At 41.4% G+C, this 22135-nt stretch overlaps 1 protein-coding gene across 1 annotated transcript in view; it reads left to right on the top strand.

Moving 5' to 3' along the window:
• Positions 1-22135, top strand: part of RRAGD (Ras related GTP binding D) — an 87386-nt gene that overhangs the window by 22181 nt on the left and 43070 nt on the right. The window contains exons 4-5 of the mRNA XM_006155308.3: positions 7139-7160; positions 7614-7700. Coding sequence (XP_006155370.1) covers positions 7139-7160; positions 7614-7700 — 109 coding nt within the window. The remainder of the gene's footprint in view (positions 1-7138; positions 7161-7613; positions 7701-22135) is intronic.

Consider the following 22135-nt stretch of genomic DNA (forward strand, 5'->3'; position numbering starts at 1 on the left):
TTTTTGAAAAATTTTTGAAATGGAAGATGTGATACTAAAAAAAAAAAAAAAGAGAGAGAGAGAGAGAGAGAGAAAGAGAGAGAAAGGAAGAAAGAAAAGAGAAGGAAAAGAAAAAGAGACTGCGAGGAAAGTTGTTAATTTGATAGTGGGGGGAAGGGCAGAGAGATTTAAGGAAAAGTATAGGACTTGTTTGTTTATTCTGCAGTTATTAAAGGTGGAACCCTTATATTTTTAATTGAGGACTTGCAATTGCAGTGAAATTAAAACCCTGTCTGGGGGTGGGGGGAAAAATACCCTGAACAAAGGGCTTTTCTAGAGCCCAGACTTGGAAGCTCCCCTCCGCTAACCTAAAAGCAAACCCGCCTGGAACTGATGCTTTTGACGACTTCAGTAATAAAATCCTCCCACGTGAGTTCTGGGATCAGCCTGGAATCTTGCTATAAAAGGATCGAATGTATTTATGTGTAAGAAGAGCAACATGTTAATATTTACTCCAGTAAATATGCCTTAAGCCTGGCCTCTCCACCTGGACCTGCTGCCGATTAGGTAGTCTGCTTCTCAGAAGACTCGCTCCATTATCTTCCTGGGTACCCCAGGCCTCGATTGGGGGTTTAGGCCTTGCTGCAGGATGTCTATCAGAACAGCAGCTTTCTGCACTAGCAGACAGGCTCCTCAGTCAGCAGTTCTGTCCCTGCTGACTGTCCTGCTGACCGATATGGTCCCTGGGAGTTGGGGCTGAGATGGGGGAGGCTGGGCGCTGTGATTTCTTTTCCTGACCTTCACAAAGCTGATTCAGGTGTTGCATTCTAATCCATTTTATTTTTGGTAAAATTGAATTTACTTACTCTCAGACTTAAGAAATGGAATGTGAGGTGGAAGGGTATCTTCTGAGAAAGGATGGGTAGGGTGTAATTTGAGCTGTGAGCATAGTATCCCTCTAATAAACCCTCCTCCCTCTTCCCCTTCCTAAGCCCTTGGTTTAGTGCCTGCGCTTAGAGGAGATAGAGGCCTTTTTTCATGAGGTTCAGGAATCTATCTTGGCGGTTGCTGGGGTGGGGGTTGGAACCCAGGACCGATTGGCATGCCAGTTAAGTCAGGAGCTGTGCACGAGGATGTGAACCCAAGGTGGACAATGAAGGTTTCATTTCCCTCAGATTATAAGACTTGTAAAGGAACCTCTGATCTTATTTTTAAGCCAAGTGCCTTATAAGTATTTACCACACTGTGCTAAGTTTGAAAACATAGTGCAGCTAAGGTGAGACTGAAATTGCACTTCTCCTCTGGCTTCCATTCCATATTTTATTCATGAATAGCAGGAGTGTTCTCAGCATGTTAGTTCTACTAAGCATAAATCTGGGCCTCTCTGAACCCTCTCTTTTATGGTAGTTAATCACAGAAAAGAACTCTCACCTTTATCCTCCACACTCCAGAGAAAGCTCCAAGTAGGAGGTAATAATGAAGCCATCAAAGACAATTGCACCAAATAATTATTATTTTTAGACACATGGACTTCAAATGTTTGCTATGCTTTAAAAACTGCAATAACAGGCTAGCCAGTGGCATGGTGATAAGGCCAGCTAGATCTCACATGTCCAACTTTTGCAATTCAAGTCCCAGACCCGGCAGCTTGAAAATCACACTGAGTGCATGTGTGTGTGTGTGTGTGCACCAAAAATCCTGAAAGAAGATGGATAGAGAAGAGTTTGCAGCATAACTATTCCCATGGATGTGCTTTATTTTCTCTCTTTCTCTGTCTCTCTCCAACAAGTGTACACACCCTCTGGCAAATTAAATTAAAAACAAAAACAGGGACCAGCAATTAGTGTAATGGCTATGTTGTTGGACTACCATGTAGTTGACCACGGTTCCAGTCCTGGACCTGGTTGCTTAAACTCACGCCGGGCATGTGTGCATGCCCAAGATCACCAAGAGATCCTGAGAGGAGAATGGAGGAGAAGAGACTGTGGTGTGGCCATCCCCCCGGGGGGTGATTTCTCACTTTCTGTCTCTCTGTCTCTCTCTGTCTTTTTGGCAAGTGCATGTGCCCAATAGCAAAAACCTCTCAAAAATAAATAAAATAAAAACAAAAACAAAAAAGCTGTAATAATAAGGAAAGCAATTAAACGATCATATTCGATCAGAAAGTGAAATGATTTTTTCTCCCCCAAACATCCTCCCCAGTTTTAGGGGAAGCAAACTTGGCTAAGATAGTCGCTCACCCACAGTCCAGCTAGATTCAGTCTTTGTTTTCATAGCAGTCTGTGTACTCCCGTAGGGTCTGAGGAAGTCCCAGTTTAGGTGGTTATTGGATGTAGGAAAGATCCAGGTGAGGAGGTGATACTTCCCTGATAGCTGAAGAGTCACGAACCCAACAATATGCATCTATTAATCACTGGTGTCACCTCATGAGGTAGAAGTGAACAAGGTTTAGAAGAGGGTCAAGTGTCTGGAAAGGTAAGCCCCTTACCTTGTTATTCCGTCTTGTACAAAGAGTTGAGCCCATTGCAGCCCTGCCCACAGCTATTCTTGTACCCTGAAAATAAAGAGAGAGAAGTTGAGGGGTACATGGAACTTCAAAATAGTTTAAAATAATGTGCTCACTTTCCCTTTTACTGTCTCTCTCTGTCTCTCCAGCAAGCGCATGAGCTCTATGGCAAAAACAAAAACAAAAATACGTACAATAATGTGATGATCGAGGTCACACCTTAGGCAAGTGCTTGTTCAGATGTACATATCCAGAGAGCTTTTGTTCTGTTTAGTTTTGCTATAGGGGCGTATACTCACCAGCACAGAGAGAGACAGAAGATGAGACTCACACCCCAGAGGAGATGGCCACGCTGCAGTCCCTTCTCTACCATTCTCCTCGTCCCATTTTTTGGCATGTATGCACACATATGCACACATGCTGGATGTGATTTTCTTTTTTTTTAAATTTATTTAACTTTATTTATTATTATTATTTTCACATGAGTTTTGCCAGAGAAAGAGAGAAAGAGAGAGAGAGAGAAGCCGCCAGGTCCGGGACTGGAACCGTGGTCAGCCATGTGGGAATTCCAGCACCTTAACCATCACACCACTTGCTGGCCCTGGATGTGCCTTTCAAGCTGCTGAGTCCAGACTCATGCAGTTAGTCATGTGGGATCCAGTTGCCTTAACCTCTCCACCATCTGCTGGCCCAAGAGAGCATATGTTTAAAAATTATGTATTTAACTTTATTGATTATTATTATTATTATTTAATTTGACCAGAGAGAGGGAGAGGGAAAGTGAGAAATTAAGCCACCAGGTCTGGGACTTAAACCGAGGTTGGCTATGTAGAAGTCCAGTGCCTTAACCACCATGGCACCTGCTGGCCCCAGAGAACATTTTTGTATCAGATGTTTTGTAAATATGTTTCAGTGACTCTTGGTTTTCTCTCTCTCTCTTTTTTTTTAATTAGAAATCTCCCATTTTAATATTAGAATAGATATCAAGTAGTTTAATGGAAATAAGAGGCAGAAATACTAAGTTCTGGAGTTCTGGACAAGAGAAGTGGCTCTGAGTATAAGAGATCCTTTTTGTCCGCTCTGCTGAGTTTACCCGCTGCTTGATTGCATCTTCTTCCTACCCTACAGCAATGGTGGTGACAATTTCACTTCTTAACACAGCCATCTCTTTCTTGCTCATTTTCTTTCTTATTTCTTTACTTCTTTAAATATTTTTTATCTCCTTTACTTTCTTTCTTTTTTAAAAAAAGAATTACTTTATTTAACTTTATTTATTTGTTTTAATTTGACTAGAGAGTCACAGAGTGAGAGAGAGAGAGGGTAAGTGAGAAAGCGAGACGATAGGTCAAGGACTCGAACCACAGTCGGCCATGTGGGAGTCTAGCACCCTTAACCACCACGCCACCTACTGGCCCCATCCTTGACTTACTTTCTAAACCTCTTGTATTCACCCTCTTCTGCTTAAGCCTTAGAGCTCTCTTGTAACAGTGGTGTTCCCTGGTTCTGCTATGACACTCAAGGTAGGTTTATCCTTCCTCACCTAAAGTGTCCAGGTTGCTGGTCATCTTTTTCCTGTTGAGGACTGCAGGGAGCATTCAAACTCACTTTCTCAGTGTGTAAAATAGAGGACTATATAAAGCTACTTGTGAGTCATTCTCTCCTTTTTTTTTCTTTTTTAGATTTATTTATTTATTTATTTGCTTATTTATTTGTTTAAATTCGAGCAGAGAGAGACAGAAGGAAAGCAAGCCAGGTCTGGGACTTGAACTGTGGTCTGCCATGTGGGAGTCCAGCACCTTAACCACTACTCCACCTGCTGGCCCCATGAGTCACTCTTAAAGTGATTGTTAAAATAGTCACAAGAACACTCTCCCTTCTTGAAGGCACACTGGCAAGTCAGCACATGTTAGAAATATTATTGTATATCTTAAAGACACATTTGTATTGTCATTGTGTTTTTTCGTTACCTGTTATTGTGATTTGTGAGGGTTTCGTAGAGAAATAGTTGGTCTTCTTTCCTAAGTAAAATTAAGCCATCTTCAAAAACCCTTTTGCCTTGGGGCTTGCAGGTAGTGTGGTGGTTGAGGGTGCTGAACTCCCACCTGGCCAACCGTGGTTCAAGTCCCATACCTGGTGGCTTGCTTTCTCATTTTCTATCTCTCTCTTGCTCTGTCCTTCTCTGGTCAAATTTAAATAAATAAATAAATAAAGTTAAATAATTCTTTTTTTTTTAAAAAAAATACCTTTGACTTTGAAAATAAATGTTGTCTGCATTTAATTCTCCTTGTCAAGTAATCAAATGGACAATGAATCTTCATGCTTTTTGTGTATTCTCTTATTAATACTTTCATAATATTCATATGGTTCATTCTCACATGGGTTAAAACTTCTTATTGAGTTCCTGGGTCTCAAATATATATGCAGCCCTGTTGATCAACCCACTGCTCCAGAAATTTAAGAGCTCCAGCTAATGCTGCAAAGAGAAAGAAATTAAAGGCCTCTTTCTAAAACCATAAGTATATAGATGCCTGCCATGGCTGACCCCATAGAATACTAACAGCAAGTAAATTCTAACTTTTCCTCGAGGTTGAGTGAGCCTCTTATTGTTGTCACATTCCTCATTGCCAGGCTTGGAGTAGAGGGAAAAAGAAAAAGAAAGAAAAAAGAGTTGTGTGTGTGCGTGCGTGCGTGTGTGCGTGTGTGCTTGTGCTAATTGAGACTGATAGAAAAGGAAGTAAGACTTCAGGGCTTTGGGATGTATATGGGGTCACACAATTAGTAAGTGGCAGAGCTGGGACTTGAACCACAATTTGGCACTAACCTAGTACTTTTTCAACCATTCTACTTGACCTCACTTTTCATCACGTTATCCTTTCTTTGACTAAATCTTTATTTTCTCATGTGGGGCCTGTTCAAAGTTGTCGGAGAAATTTTCTTAGTTGTAAGGCCTTTAATTGTATCTTCCGCCAAAATATATGAAGTCTATTTCATACAGTGTGAGCACAGGAAGGCAGGGCAAACCCCCTGACGAGGTGTAAGGTGTAAGGAGGTGCACATTGGCCTGTAATTCCCATTCTCCTGATTTCTAGTCCCTTCTTTGTTGTAAACATTGCCAACCCATAGCTCAGCCAGGCACAGTCCCCTTGCAGCCCAGTGCTCAGAGCTAATCCAATCTTTCTCTCCCTTCCTTCTCTATTTAGTAGGCCTGTCAGTTTTTGACAAGACTCTGCTGGTTACTGGATAATTCCGGATTAAGTAATTAGCCTGCTGGTGTTAAAGACTGATAATGGCCCAATTAGATGACCCTGCCCCATAATGATGTTCCTTGGGTGATTAAGTTTCCCTGGGATTTTTCAGTGGGCTAGTTCCAGAGTTGGGCTGTTTGAGGAAACTGGATACTGACAGGACTAAGTGGAAGATAGGTAAGATAGGTTCAGTGTCCCTGGTCACCGAAAATGAACTTTACCTAGGCATAAACTGATCGCATTGATATCCAGTTCCAAGTGCTGCTCTAGGCCAAAGTCTAGTTTCTTTTTAAAGCTTCGGTTAATTGAGCTTCAAATTCTGCCCAGCCACTTTCATTTAATTACCCTAATCCATAAATGTCTATGGAGTGTTTATTGTGAAAACTAATGGGAACCAGCAGTTAGCATAATGGCTATGTCGCTGGACTCCCACATAGTCGACCGCGGTTCACGTCCCGGACCCGGTGGCTTCAAACTCACGCCAGGCGCATGTGCGTGTGTGCCCAAGATCCTGAGAGGAGAATGGAGGAGAAGGGATTGCAGCATGACCATCCCCTCTGGGGGGTGATTTCTCGCTTTCTGTCTCTATGTCTCTCTCTGTCTGTCTGGCGAGCACACGCGCCCTATAGCAAAAACCTCTCCAAAAAAAGAAAAAACTGAAAACTGAGGCCTCAGTTTTTGTGCATCTGTTTAATTTAAGCTAACAGCTTAACTGTTTGCAAAATTGTATTTTCGTATTCTATACTTTGTGGTCCACAGGATATTCAACCAGAATTTTAGACTAAAGAGGAAGAAAGCCTTAATTAGGATATGATATTATTGAAATTTTACAGAAAAGAAGTTATCATTACATAGTGCATAAACTCCCTTCAAATGTCAGCCTTTTTCATTCTTCAAATATATGTGTATTAACTCATGTTGGAAAAATGACAAAAGACTACGTTGATATTTCTTTAATTAAAGAACAGTTAAGGGACCAGCAGTTAGCATAATGGCTATGTCGCTGGACTCCCATGTAGTCGACCGTTGTTCGCGTCCCAGACCCAGTGGCTTAAAACTCACGCTGGGCGCATGTGCGTGCATGCCCAAGATCCTGAGAGGAGAACGGAGGAGAAGGGATTGCTGCATGGCCATCCCCCCTGGGGGAATGATTTCTCGCTTTCTATCTCTCTGTCTCTGTCTGGCGAGCTCACGCACCCTATAGCAAAAAGCTCTCCAAAAAAAAAAAAAAGTTAAAATCAGTAAATCTGTCATCATCTGTGGCCTCAAATATACATATTTAATATGTCCCTGGGTAAGACCCCTTTTGTTGCCTTATATAGTATTCCCTGGCAATTAAGTTTCTCAATGCCTAAATGTACCACAACCATCTCCTAATTGATTCCTTTATCTTCCTGTTTTCCTCTAGACAATTGAAAATTTTCATTGTGGTAAGAACACCCAGCATGTGACCTGTCCTCTGACAGACACGTTTTTGCAGTGTACAATATATTATTGTTGATATAGGTGCAATATCATACACAGATCTCTAGAGCTTACTCAGCATAATTGACTGAAACATGGTTCCTGTTGATTAGGACTTGGGTGGGAGATCAGTTTTTACATCCGTAAGGATGAATGTTATTAATGTGAGGATTATGCTATGTAGGAGGTCAGTAAATAGTAACTGCTGGTTGGTGAGAGGTTGGAGTGGGTTGACCTGGCTATTAACCATGATCGATGCTAAAATCCTTCAAATATGCCCTTATCCTCAGCCAACAAGGTCACAGGGAAAAGAGCTGTCAGGCATGGACACTCTCAGCAATCTCCACTTCTACTTAAACCAGCCTGCATCCTCACATTCTGACCTCCCTTCTGAGACCCTGGATCCTTTCCTTACACAGACCAACAGCACATTAGACTCAACAAGTCCAAGAGTCACAGCAGCCTCTTCCCCTTTACCATCTTGGTGAATGGGCCTTTGTTCACTGGTAAGCCAGGCGGGATCTGGAGGCTTATTTCTCCCTCATATCCAGTGGACCACAGGTTTGAGCTTTTCATGGATCTATTCCTTCTGTCCACCTCCACCACCACGCTGCAATCCTTTCTCCTCCATTCTCCTCTTGGGATTTTGGGCACACATGCGCATGCGCCCAGTGGGAGTTTTAAGCTGCAGGGTCTGGGACTCAAACCACAGTCAACTATGGGGGAGTCCAGCGATGTAGCCATTACACCATCTGCTCCAACCTCACCTTGGTCAACTACGCGGGAGTCCAGTGATGTAGCTATTACACCAACTGCTGCAACCTCCTAACTCCTCCACACTGACCCACTCTAGCCTATTTCTGGGGTGAACTTCCTAAAATGTAAATCTGATCATGTTCATTACCCCAAAAATCCTTCATGATTTTCTTACAGCTTTTAGAATAAAACTCCAAACTTCCCACCATCTTATTCATGAACTAGACTGTTATATTTCTATTAACTAATTTATTTAAGGATATTTATTGCAGTGAACTTAAAAAAAAAAGACATATACTTCAAAAGGTTTTTTGTTGTTGTTGTTTTGTTTGTTTGTTTTTTAAAAAGGTTGGCCTGTAGCTTAGTGGTTAAGGGAGCTGGATCCTACATGGCTAACCAGGTCATCCCAGTCCTGGCCCTGGTGAATTGAAAAACACACTGAGCACATATATGCATGCCCAAAATTCCTGAAGGATGCAAAAACGGAGGAGAAGGGATTTTGGTATGGTTATGCTCCATGGGGAATGCTTTCTCCTTCTCTCTCTGACTCTTCTTGGCTAGCTCATGTGCCCCGTGGCAATTAAAAAAAAAAAAAGTAAAAACAAAACATAAACAAAGGATATTTATTGAACTCATGCCACTTGCTACATTGTATGTCTTTACTTCAAAGAGAGACAAGCAATTAATAAACAAGAAGACAAACTTACAAGGTAAAAAGATAATCATTGTGTAGTGATAAGGACTATTAAAAGGACACACAGGGTGATGGGACCAGCAGGTGGTGTGGTGGTTAAGGGTGCTAGACTCCCATGTGGCCGACAGTGGTTTGAGTCCCAGACCTGGAGGTTTTCTTTTACATTCCTCCCTGCTCCCCGCCCCCCCGCCCCGTGTCTTTCATGAAATATTAAAATAATAATAATGAATAAAGTTAAATAAAATAATTCTTTTTTTAAAAAAAGGACACAGGGTGATGGCCTAGGAAGTGATAGAGCCTGATTTAGATCAGAGAAGGTGACACTGCGTCTGGGCTGAGGGGAGCATGGGGACGTCTTCCAGGCAGAGGGAGGGGCAAGTCAAGACTGAGGTGAAGAACCTTCTGGAAGGCTGGTGCAGCAAGAAGAGAGGGAGCAAGTAGAGAGGATGAGCTAGTGTGAGTGAGAGGACAGCCTGTTGCGCCTTTGTGGGAGGGAAGGCATTTAGATTTTACTCTGCCTGTAGTGGGAGGCTACTTGCCTCCTTTCCTGCCTTCATACTGCATTGCCTAGCCATTTCCCTTATGTTTCCAAAACCTTTCCCTGGAACAACCTTTCTGTCATTCACTTTTATGCCTTCTCTTCCTTAAGACTTAGATATTACTTCTCCAGGGAGCCCTCTCTAGTGCCTAGGGCACCTAGCTAGTGGTGTATGGCTATTATCTGTTCTCTTGTCTGTGTTCCCCTCAGATTGCAAAGGATGAATCTTTTCCCTTTGTGTCTTCAGTCTCTCTGGCTCTGTCCTGCCTCACACTTGGCCAGCGTTCAGGGAGCCTTTATGAAACCAGAACAAACTGCCTTCTTGTAAATTTCACCTCACTTCCTCCAAAATCCCATGTCTTTCTTTTTTTTTTTTTCAAAGAAAGATTTTTTTTCTATAGGGTGTGTGCACTCGCCGGAGAGACAGAGACAGAAAGCAAGAAATCACCCCACAGGGCGGATGGCCACGATGCAATCCCTTCTCCTCCATTCTCCTCTTGGGATTTTGGGTCACATGCACACGTGCCCAGCAAGAGTTTTAAGTTGCAGGGTCCAGGACTGAAACCACAGTCAACTCCCTGGGAGTCCAGTGACATAGCCATTATACCATCTGCTGGTCTCTCCATGTCACTTTTAAAGAGCTCTCTCTAGGGCTGCATTTCTCATGTGTTTTGTCAGCCACGAGGGCTGAAATCCTAACCTCTGTTGGCCATATTGAGTCTAGCCCTAAATGCACAGCAGTTAATGGCTGTGTTCCAGGGCTGGCCCCTTGTTGTTTAATGCTGCATGAAGACATTAAACAACAAAGAAATAAAAAGGAAACTAGGGGGCTGGCAGGTGGCATGGGGGTTAAGGTACTGGAATCCCACATACTGACCACAGTTCAAGTCCTGGACCTGGTAGCTTGCTTGCTTTCTCACTTTCCCTTTCTCTCTCTCTCTAGTCAAATTTAAAACAATATAATAAATAAAATAAATAACTCTTTAAAAATTAAATCTAGGGACCAGCAGTTGGACTAATGGCTATGTTGCTGGACTCCCATGTAGCTGACCATAGCTTGAGTCCTGTGCCCGGTGGCTTAAACTCACACGGGGCACATGTGTGTGCGTGCCCAAGATCCCAAGAGGAGAATGGAGGAGAAGGGATTGTGGCATGGCCAACCCCCTGGAGGGGTGATTCCTCGCTTTCTGTCTCTTTGTCTTTCTGGTGAGCGCACGTGCCCTATAGCAAAAACCTCTCCAAAAAAACTTAAAAAAAGGATAGAAGCTAGGGACCAGCTCTGTTTAATGTCCACTAATTTTATGATGACTTATGTGTTCTAACATAAGATTTGGAAATCATGGATATAGAGTAGTTGAAGAACTTCAGCTGAAATGAAGACATTTTTGGAACACTTTGAGGGAAGGTCTGCATAAGTTCTAATTCACAATATATACAAATTATAATTTAATATTTAATGTGACAAAGATGCTAAGGCCCTGATGAGCTCTCCACACCTTCCAGCCCTTGTGACCTTGGGCAGGTTCCTTCCCCCAAATTTCTCAGGTGTAAAACAGACTTCTACCTCCTCGCTGGGCAGGCAGTTTGTAGAAGTGTCCTGTTCAGTATATTTCCGTACATCCCAGCTGATTGTGACAAAAACACCGCTCAGGCTTAAGGGTTCCCTGCCGAATTGGCTATTCTCTCAATGATCAGGCCAGTACCAGCTGTGTACAGTTGGTGGTCCATGCTCGAATTTGGCAGGCAGAGAGAGCAAATGCATGCTTTCAGCTGTGTGTGTCCATTACATGTACACTTGGCTTCCCAGCTACTCCATGTATGTAAACACACGTGTACTTCCTCCCTATTTCACAGTGGTCTCCATTACTCTGCCCTTCCAATAGGAAGAGTTCCAGCCTCTATAGGGCACCAACATGGATGGTCATGCCATGGGAAGACTTTACAGACCCTGCTGGAGATAATTAAAGATATAGTTCCAAATTCAGCAGTTGGGAAAAAAGATACTTATAAATACAAAAATATTTCTGCACTTGTGTATACTTTAATATGGAATTTCGTTTTTGTTCATTGAAGGTCGTGTTACAGAAAGAGAATGTATAGATGTTGGATGGACCAACCCTCAGTGTGAATGTTACTTAACCTTCCAAAGTCTGAGTTTCTTCACCTGGGAAATGGGTCTCTATTCTTGAAGAAACACGAATGGGATGAAATGTGTGTCGAGTGCCTAGCACAATGCCCGGCACATGGTAGGCACCTTCATATATGATTGTTGTGCGGGTTCATCGCAAGCGTACTTTCCTATTTCAGGAAAGGAGTTGTGCCTTTGCTCATATTTGAGCTTCCTTCTCCAGGAGGGCCTCTTGCCCACTCCTCTCAACCCCATCTACACTTTGCACTTTAAATCTGCATTCACAGCATATGTGACCCATGGGGTTTCTCCTTCCCCACTAGACCACGAGTATTTCCCCCTACTTTGCATTGATATAACTTGTTTTAAAATAATTATTTATTCATCTTTATTTGTTATTATTATTTTTTAATTTGACCAGAGAGAGAAAAAGAGAGAGGAAGAAAGATGGGAAGTGAGGAAGCAAGTCGCCAGGTCCAGGACTCAAACTGTGATCAGTCATGTGGAAGTCTAGCCCCCCAGCCACCATGCCACCTGCCAGCCCTTAACACAACGTTTTTATTTGAAAACAGCTATAGCTCTTTAGGTTTTCATTCTTGCTCTGGAGATAACTTTTTGTTTTAAATTTGCCAGAGGGTACATATACTCACTGGAGGAGGGAAAACACAGCTCCCTCATGGGAATGGTCATGCTGCAATCCCTTCTCCTCCATTTCTCCCTTTTTGGGATTCGGGCCATGAAAGTAGATGCACACTGTGTATTTCTCAAGCCCCCACATCCCTGGACTCAGACTGCAAGGTTGGCCATGTGGGAGCCAGTCACTTTAACCATCACACCACAGGTCAGCCTGTTACATTTTTTTGAAGAATTGCATTGAGGTATAATTCACATAAATAAAGTACACATGTTTGGTAAGTTTTGATGTATGTATACATCTTTGAAACATTTACCACAACTAAGATATAGAGCATAGCCATTACCTGCAAAAATTTACTTTTTTTTTTTTTTTAAGTTTTGCTATAGGGTGCATGCACTTGCTGGAGAGAGACAGAACGAACTCATTTCCCAGGGAGGGATAGCCACACCACAGTTTCTTCTCCTCCATTCTCCTCTAGATTTCTGGCATATTCACATGCACCTAGCATGTTCTTTTTAGAGAGATTTTTGCTATAGGGCACATGCGCTCACCAGAGAGACAGAGACAGAAAGTGAGAAATCACACCACACCCCCCACCCCAGGGGGAGTTGTCACGCCATAATCTTGTCTCCTCCATTCTCCTCTCAGGATCTTGGGCATGCACGCACACATGCCTGGTGTGAGTTTAAGTCTTCAGGTCCAGGACTCGAAATGCAGTTGACTACATGGGAGTCCACCGACGTAACCATTACACCCTCTGCTGGTTTCTCTAGCATGTTTTTCAAACTGTGGTGTCGGGACTTGGCCATGAAGTTGGCCATGTGGTATCCACCAGCCTTAACCACCATGCTCCCTGCTGGCCCAACCTCCAAAATGCCTTATACCACATTTTGTATTTCCTTCCTCTCCTGCCCCGACCCTGACCCTAAAAGTAATCCTTGTTCTTCTTTCGGATCCTTCCTTATTACCTCTTCCATTTCCAGCACAACTACTGGTGTACTATTTGCTACTGTAGATTTGTTTACATATTTTTAGAGTTTTCTGAAAAAAGAATCATACAGTATGTCCTTTTTGACTGTCTTCTTTCACTCAGCATAATTATTTTAAGATTCACCCGTGTTATAGCTATTATTAGTTTATTTCTTTTTGTTACTGAGATGTACCACATTTGTTTATCTGTTCACCTATTGATGGTCATTTGGGTTGTTTTCAGTTTTTAATTATTACAAATAAAGTTATAAGTCTTCGCGTATATTTTTCTATGGACATATGTTTTTATTTTTCTTGGGCAAATAACTAGCAATGGAATAACTGGGAAAATTATCTGTTCAACTTTTTTTTGAGAGAGAGATTTTTGCTATAAGATGCATATGTCACTGGAGAGGCAGAGAGAGACAGAGAGACAGAAAGTGAGAAATCACCCCCCCAGAAGATGTTCACACCACAGTCTCATCTCCTCCATTCTCCTCTTGGGATCTTGGGTATGCACACACATGTGCCTGGTGTGAGTTTTAAGTTGCCGGGTCTGGGAATTGATCCATGGTCAACTACGTGGGAGTCCAGCGTTGTAACAGTTATGCCATCTGCTGGTCCCAGTCTGTGGAACTTTTTAAGAAGCCACCAACCTGTTTTTTAAAATAGCCACACCGTTTTACATTTCCACTGGCAGTGTATGAGAGTTCTAGGGCCTCCACATTCTCACCCACCACCCTTGTTGCTGTCAGTCTTAATTTTCTTTAAAAAGAATTATTTTATTTAACTTTATTTATTTTTAATTTGGCCAGAGAGGGACAGAGTGAAAGAGAGAGAGAGAGGAAGAAAGTGAGAAAGCAAGTTACCAGGACTCAAACCCTAGTTGGCTATGTGGTAGTCCAGCGCCCTTAACCAGCATGCCACCTGCTGGCCCCGCTGTCAGTCTTTATTTTCACCATCCTAGTAGGTGTATATAGGCTCTCACTGTGGCTTTTATTTACATGTGCTGAGTATCTTTTCATGTGCTTATTTAGATTTACATTTCCCTAATAACTAATGATGTGCTGAGTATCTTTTCATGTGCTTATTTATTTTCTACAAATCTTTGGTGAATTCTCTATTATTTTGCCCCTTCCCCTTTTAAAACTGGATCATTTGTTTCTTATTAAAATGCATTTTTAAAATGATTTTTCCCATGAGTGAGAGAGACAGAGAGGGAGATATAGCCCCTGACAGTGTCCTGAGACCCTGATTGACCTTTGGCCTCAGCCAGCCCCAGATCATGGGCACACTTGTGCCAGGCTTAACTCAGGGAGATCTGTTATGAACCCATGTGGGTTTGCCTCACAGAGCATTGTGCCCTACTGATGTGCCACCACCCAGTCCCTTGAAAGTTCTTTACATGCCCTGGATACAAGTCCTTTATCAGACATTATTTGTAAATGTTCTCTTCCAATTTGTGCCTTGTGTTTTTTTATTATTATTATTATTATTAGAGTGTTTTGCTATAGGATGTGTGCATTTGTTAGAGAGACAGAGGGAGACAGAAAGCAAGAAATCACCCCCTCGGGGGATGGCCATGCTGCAAAGCCTTCTCCTTCATTCTCCTCGCAGGATTTTGGGCATGCAAGCACACGCACCTGGTGTGAATTTTTTTTTTAAGAATGATTTATTTAATTCCATTTGTTGTTATTATTATTGTTATTATTTTAATGTGACTAGCAAGAGACAAAGAGAAAGAAAGGGAAAGTGAGAAAGCAAGCCACCAGATCTGGAGCTCAGACCATGGTCAGCCATATGAGAGTCCAGTGCCTTACCCACCACACCATCTGTCAGCCCCCTGGTGTGAGTTTTAAGCTGCCAGGTCCAGGACTCAAACCGTGGTTGACCACGTGGAAGTCCTGTGACATGACCATTATGCCATCTGCTGGTCCCATCTTTTATTATTTAACAGCATTGTTTGAAGAGTAAAAGTTTTTATTATAATAGAATACAGTTTATCAATTTTGGTGGTAGACTTTCATATCTAAGAAATTTTTGCCTAAAGGTCATAAATATTTTCTCCTACAAAATAGTTTTAAGCTTTATAAATTAGTCATGTGATCTATTTTGAGTCAATTTTTGTATGTGATGGAAAGTATGAATTGAAATTTCTTCTTTTGGCATATAGATATCCTGTCGTTCCAGCATCATTTGGTAAAAAAATGACTATCCTTTCTCCCCGGAGTTGGCTGTGCATCTTTGTAAAAAATCTGTTGTCTGTGTTTATTTCTAGACTTCCTGTTCTGTTCCATGCTCTATTTGTCTATTTTTGGGCAACATCACACTGTTTAGACTAGATTATTAAGTTTCTCCCAAATGGAAATTCTGTTTTACAAATCTTTTTGTCCAACCAACATTTATAATGCAAGTAATTTGGGCACATTAACCAGTGTATTTATTGTATCCATCAAATAGAAATGTAAAGACAACTATTTTTTTTTATAATTATTTATTTAATTTTATTCATTCATTCCTTCCTTTAAATTTGACCACAGAAAAACACACACACACACAGATAGAGGTAGAGATAGAGATAGATAGAGAGAGAGAGAGAGAGAGAGAGAGAGAAAGTAAGAAAGCAAGCCACCAGGTCCAGGACTCAACCCTGGCCACCACGCCGCCTGCTGGCCCCGAGACAATCATTTGAAGAAAAAAAAATAATGTAGGAATCAGCAGATGGTATAATGGTTATGTCACTGGACTCCCACGTAGTCAGCCGCAGTTTGAGTCCTGAACCCTGTGACTTAAAACACAACGGGCACTTGTACATGTGTGCCCAAAATTCCGAGAAGAGAATAGAGAAGAAGGGATTCCCCCTGGGAGGTGATTTCTTGCTTTCTGTCTCTCTGTCTCTCTCCTGTCTCATTTCTCCGCTGAGTGCACACACCCTATAGCAAAAATCTCTCTGAAAAAAAAATGTGTAGTTGTAATCACAATTTAAGGAATATTTGGTATTTTACTGCTTTTGTGCTTGGTATATAAAGTCAAAAGGAAATATCAAAGCTTTTCACTAAGCTTGTACATCTTCGACATTTAACTTAAAGGCCCAAGATAATTAAATTAAAACATAAAACAGTGTTGATTAGTATTACCTAATCTTCCCATTTCTTCCCTATACATTAATAACATTTTTCTTTCCTTTTCAAAACTAATTTTAATTTTAATTATACATGACTGAATGTGCACGTTTGCTTTTTAAAATTAAATCCAAATTCTTTTTTTTTTTTTTTTTTTAGAGAGATTTTCGCTATAGGGCGCGTGCGCTCGCCAGACAGACAGAGAGAGACATAGAGACAGAAAGCGAGAAATCACCCCCCAGGGGGGGATGGTCACGCCGCAATCCCTTCTCCTCCATTCTCCTCTCGGGATCTTGGGCATGCACGCACACGCGCCCGGCGTGAGTTTTAAGCCACCGGGTCCAGGACGCGAACCGCGGTCGAGTACGTGGGAGTTCAGCGACATAGCCATTACGCTAACTGCTGGTTCCCAAGCCAAATTCTTTTATGACTTCTAAGTTCCTCCCCATCTAAACTTTGCTGTTTGCTGTGTATATTGTGAACCCTTTTTTTAATGTATTTTTGTACATATTTATATTTTCTACTGGCTTGAGATGGTTATCCTTAAGAAAATACTTATATTTATACTTTTCTTCCTCTTTCTTTCCTTTTGCTTTTTGACTTGAGGGTTTTTTGCTATAGGGTGTGTGTGCTTGCTGGAAAGACAGAGAGAGAAAGACAGACAGAAAGCAAGAAATCACTCCCCACCCTTCTCCCCCATGGGGATAGCCATGCCACAATCACTTCTCCTTTCTCCTCTCGTGATTCTGGGCACATACACACATGCACCCGGCGTGAGTTGCAAGCCACAGGGTCCAGAACTCAACTGCAGTTGACTATGTGAGAGTCCAGTGCCTTAACCACTTTGCCACCTGCAGGCCCTAATATTTATTCTTTTCTAACAAGAACCATAGCATTCTTTTACTCATCTCTCCCTTACCAATCTGTATATTGTCTGGAATTTTAGTTTCTGATTTCTACTCAAAAAATTTAAAGCAGCATCTATTTAAAGTTAATAGGTTTGGGGGAAGCCCCATAGCCTAGTGGTTAAGGGAGCCAGATCTCATATGTTCAACTGGTCCCAGCCCAGCATTTTGAAAAACAGGCTGGACACGTGTGTGTGCATGCCTAAGACCCATGCCAAGATGGAGAAATGAAGGAGAGGGGATTGTGACAGGACTATCCACCATCAGGGGTGCTTTCTCCCTCTCTTTTTCTCTCTGTCTCTCTGACAAGGGCACATGCCCTCTAGTAATAATAAAACATATTAATAGATTTTACCAATGTTCCTTTATTTTCATTGCTTATTGCATTACACTACATTTGGAGTGTATTTTTTCTTTCAGGTATATAGCCTGGGTAATTCTTTCAGAGAGATTAAGTGGGCAATACACATGTTGAGGTCTTGAAGGTCTGAAAATGTCTACTTTATCCCACTTGAAAAATTGTATGACTAGTGTATAGATCTGAAATATTTTCCTTTAGGACTTTGAATATAATTGTTCTCTTTTAGCATCTGTGCTGTTGAGAATGATGTCTTTATTATCTTTAAAAGACAATCTCACTATGTCATGATCTTCTTGCCTCAGCCTCCTAAGTAGCTGGAACTGCAGGCACATACCGCCGTGAGGGCTAATAGGGTGGGCCAGCCCTAGCCTCCTATGTGACCTTAGCCTGCTGTGTAACTGTGCTTACCAGCGCATTCTGCCATGGATGGGCCTGGCATATTTCTGATTCCTTTTTAGGTATTTAATGTCCCCTTCCAGTAGTGTGAAGGATTTTATTATTGTCCTTGATATTTTAATGTTATTCTATTATTAAAATTTTTTAGCTATGATCTGGTTGTTTTTGTTTAAATGTCTCCTTTTTATTTTGTGGGTCTCCTTACTTTGAATTTTATCTTTTCTTTTTAAAATAATTTTATTGTTTTTAAAGAATTATTTATTTTATTCATCATTATTATTATTTTAATTTGCTATAAGGCACATGCACTTTACCGGAGAAAGATAGAGAGAGACAGAAAGAGAGAAAGTGAAAAAGCAGGCTGCCAGGTCCAGGATTTGAACCACAGCTGGCCATGTGGCCATGTGGGACTCAAGTGCCTCAACCACCGTGCCACCTGTTGGCCTCAAGTTTTATCTTTTCTTAATTTGCGAAAGACTTACCTATTATTCAGTTAAATGTCACTTTCACCATATTCTGCATCCTGTCCTTTTGGAACTTTGGCATAATAATGGAAATTCTGCATCTTATTCCTGATGTCAATTTAACTTTACTTGGTACTTTCCAGTGCTCTAAGCCTTTGTACTGCATTCTAAAAGAATTTAACTAGCTCGTTCACTATTTCCCTCTTCATCTATGTTTACTCTGCTTTTCAATCCCTGTATCTTTTCTCCCTGCCTCCAAGAAAAATTATTACATTATTTCTAAAATCTCTATGGCCTTTTTTTGTGATTCCTCTTGCTCTAAAACCATCTGTTCTTGTTTCTCTAATGTCTTATTTTCTCTTACTTCTGAGAACTTTAATTGTACTTAGCTTGAATATTCACTCTGATTCCTTTATGAGCTCTGCTTTTTTCAGGTGCACATTGCTCCATACACTGCATGTGTATTCTCTTCTATAATCGCGGCATTCCCCAGACACTGAACATTTGAGGAAAGCCTGGAGGAAGATGGTACTGCTTCCACCTCTAATGGTGCTGCGCTCTACACATGGTAGTGGGAGCTAGGGAAGGTCAGAGGACAGCTGTGTGAGTGTCCCCTGTTCCTTCTGGGCATCACTGGCTCCTAGAGTACTTCCTTTCTTCTCAAGCCCAAGCTCCCACATTCACTGCTCCCACCTGGAAGATTTCCTAGTGTGTGTAGATGGTGGGGAAGGATGGGAAGGCAGTGTACACTGTTTATCTGCTTGGCTCTCTTAACTAAGATTCTTCAAATAATGATCCTGTATGATCCTGTTGCTTTCTTTCTATTTTTTTTTTTTTATTTTTTTGAGAGAGATTTTGAGCTTTTTTTTTTTTTTTTTTTTTTTTTTTTTGTTTTTTTTTTTTTTTTTTTTTTTTTTTTTTTTTTTTTTTTAGAGTTTTGTTTGTTTGTGTTTGTTTGTTTGTTATAGGGCACATGTGCTCGCCAGAGAGACAGATAGTGAGAAATCACCTTCCCGGGGAGATGGCCATGCTGCAATCCCTGCTCCTCCATTTCCCTGTTGGGATTATGGGCACACATGCACACATGCCTAGCACTGAGTTTGAAGCCACTGGATCTGAACTTGAACTGCAGTCGACTACATGGGAGTCCAGCAACATAACCATTATGCCATCTGCTGAATCCCCCTGTTGCTTTCTTAATCCCTTCCTATTGTAGGCTTCCACCAGTTCTGCCTTCTGCTGCAGAACTCTGCCTTTCATAGTCAAGGGTTACAGGTTCCCTCCTCAATTTGATCTTTGAGTTTTTGAGAGATTTCTTCATTATTAGCTTTGAATGATTTTTGTTTCAAGCTTAGCTGTCCATGTTTATTTGTTTACTTATTTCTTGATAGTATGGGAAAAGAAGACTATTACTTGTTATCAGTTTTTTTTTCCCCTTTATTCATGACAGAGCACACATGTGTGCCATAGAGAGAGTGAGATACCCGCCACAGAATGTCGCCATGCTATGATCCCCTTCCTCCAGTTCTCCAGCCCACAGGATCTTGAGTGCTTGTACATGTGTTTTAGACTGACTGGGCTGAGGACTCAAACTGCATTTGCCACGTGAGATCCAGTTTCTCCTGAGCAGTGCGTTTCTGCTGTGTCAGAGAGCTGGCCTAATATGATATTTTTGAATCTGAAGTCCTATTTTCTTTTTCAGTCCATTCCCTGCTTTTACTAAGATTGACTTGTAGTGGCAATACAGTCACTGATGACTAGCATATAGTCACTGATGAAGAAGAAAGCTGATCACCTCTTGGGTGTTTACTACTACTTTTTCTTTTTAAGAGAGATTTTTGCTATAGGGCATGTGCGCTCCCCAGAGAGAGAGACAGAAAGTGAGAAATTACCCCCTGGGGGGTGATGGCCATGCCTCAATTCCTTCTTCTCAATTGTCCTCTCAGGATTTTGGGCATGCATGCGCACACACCTGATGTTGAGCTTTAAGCGCCTGAGTCTGGAAATCAAACCATGGTTGGCCATGTGGGAGTCCAGCAATGAAACCATTATGCCATCTGCTGGTCCTTGGGTGGTTTACTTCTACACTATTGTTTAAATCATGTCATCAACAATATGTTGAGTTGGGTTGTGTTAAACTGGAATAGTGTGTGTGGGTAAGGTAGGGTGAGATGTTGCTTATAGTGGAGTTGTATCCAGGCACATCTGAACCTTCTTGCTTTTTCTTTATTCAATCATTATGTTATCTGAAATTTGTGTGTGGAGGCCAACAGGTGGCACGGTAGTTAAGGTGCTAGACTTCCACATGGCTGATCACGGTTTGAGTTCCAAACCTTGTTACTTGAAGATCACACTGGGCACATGTACATGCATGAGCAAAATCCCAAGAGGAAAATGGAAGAGATGAGATTGAAATGTGGTCACCCCACAGGGGGGTGATTTCTCACTTTCCTTCTGTCTCTTCCTGCTCCCTTGTGAGTGCACAGGTCCTATAGCAAAAACCTTTAAAAAAAAAAAAAGAGAGAGAAATTTGTGTGTTTACCTATGTTTATTGTGAATTTAAACATCAAAATAAAATATAATAAATGAAATGTACTAAGCTATTATCAGATATTAACATGTATTTTAAACAATTGTAGAGTTTGGAAGAAAAATGGTTAATTATAATAGGAAAATAAAGGATTACTTGCTAGTTTTTTTTTATTTTTAATTTTAATTTTTTTTAGAGGTTTTTGCTATAGGGCACGTGCACTCGCCAGACAGAGAGAGACAGAGAGACAGAAAGCGAGAAATCATCCTCCCCAGGGGGGATGGCCATGTGGGCATGGCCCACATGTGGGCAATCCCTTCTCCATTCTTCTCCCAGGATCTTAGGCACGCACGCACACACACCTGGCGTGAGTTTTAAGCCACCGGGTCCGGGAGATGTGAACCACGGTCAACTACATGGGAGTCCAGCGACATAGCCATTATGCAACTGCTGGCCTCACTTGCTAGTGTTTATTGGATTAGGGTTAGATTGGAACCAGGGGCAGAGAAAAACAAAATGAAGTCCAGTTCAGAAGGATAAAAAGTTAGAAAATTAATTTAATATATGTATGTCCTTATATTTGTTTATATTCTTCCTTCTTTCTTTTCTTTCTTTAGAGGTTTTTTGCCATAGGGTGCATGCACTTGCCAGGAAAAGAGAAAGAGACAGTGAGAGGAAAATTGAGAAATCACCCCTCCCCCTAGGGGGGATGGCCACACTATAGTCTCTTCTGTTTTCCTCCTGGGATCTTGAGCACACATGCACACGTGTCTGGCATGATTTTCTAACCACCAGTCCAAGACTTGAACTGTGGTTGGCCAAGTGGGAGTTCAGCACCTTAACCATTATGCCACCTGCTGGCCCCCCTTCTTTCCTAACATGTCTTCTTTTCCTGATCTTTCAACAAATGTCATACTGGGTCTTTTATTTTTATTAATTTTTGGGAATTATTCTTGAAACTTTTCTTTAAAAATTTAGATATACAGTACATATCATAATATTCGACCTTTTAAAATATACAGTTCCATATTTAATATATTTGTAAAGGTACACATCACTACTATTTATTTTAAGGTTTTTGCCATAAGGTGGTGTGCTCACCAGAGGAGACAGAGAGAGGAAAAGTGAGAAATCACCCCCCAAGGGAGATGGCTATGCGATAATCCCTTCTCCTCCATTCTCTTCCTGGGATTTCTAGGTATGCACACACATATGCCCAGCATGACTTTCAAGTTGCCAGGTCTGGGACTTGAACTGTGGTTGTCCATGTGGAAATCCAGTGCCTTAACCACCATATCACTTACTGGCCCCATCACCACCATTTATTTATTATTTATTTATTTTAAATTTATTTATTGAAATTTAAAAAAAGAATTATTTTATCTATTATCATCATTATTTTTTCACACGTGCTCACGGCAGGGGAGGTGGTTAGTGAGAA

This window comes from Tupaia chinensis, unplaced genomic scaffold, assembly GCF_000334495.1.
Source record: "Tupaia chinensis unplaced genomic scaffold, TupChi_1.0 Scaffold000444_1, whole genome shotgun sequence".
Taxonomy (NCBI): domain Eukaryota; kingdom Metazoa; phylum Chordata; class Mammalia; order Scandentia; family Tupaiidae; genus Tupaia; species Tupaia belangeri.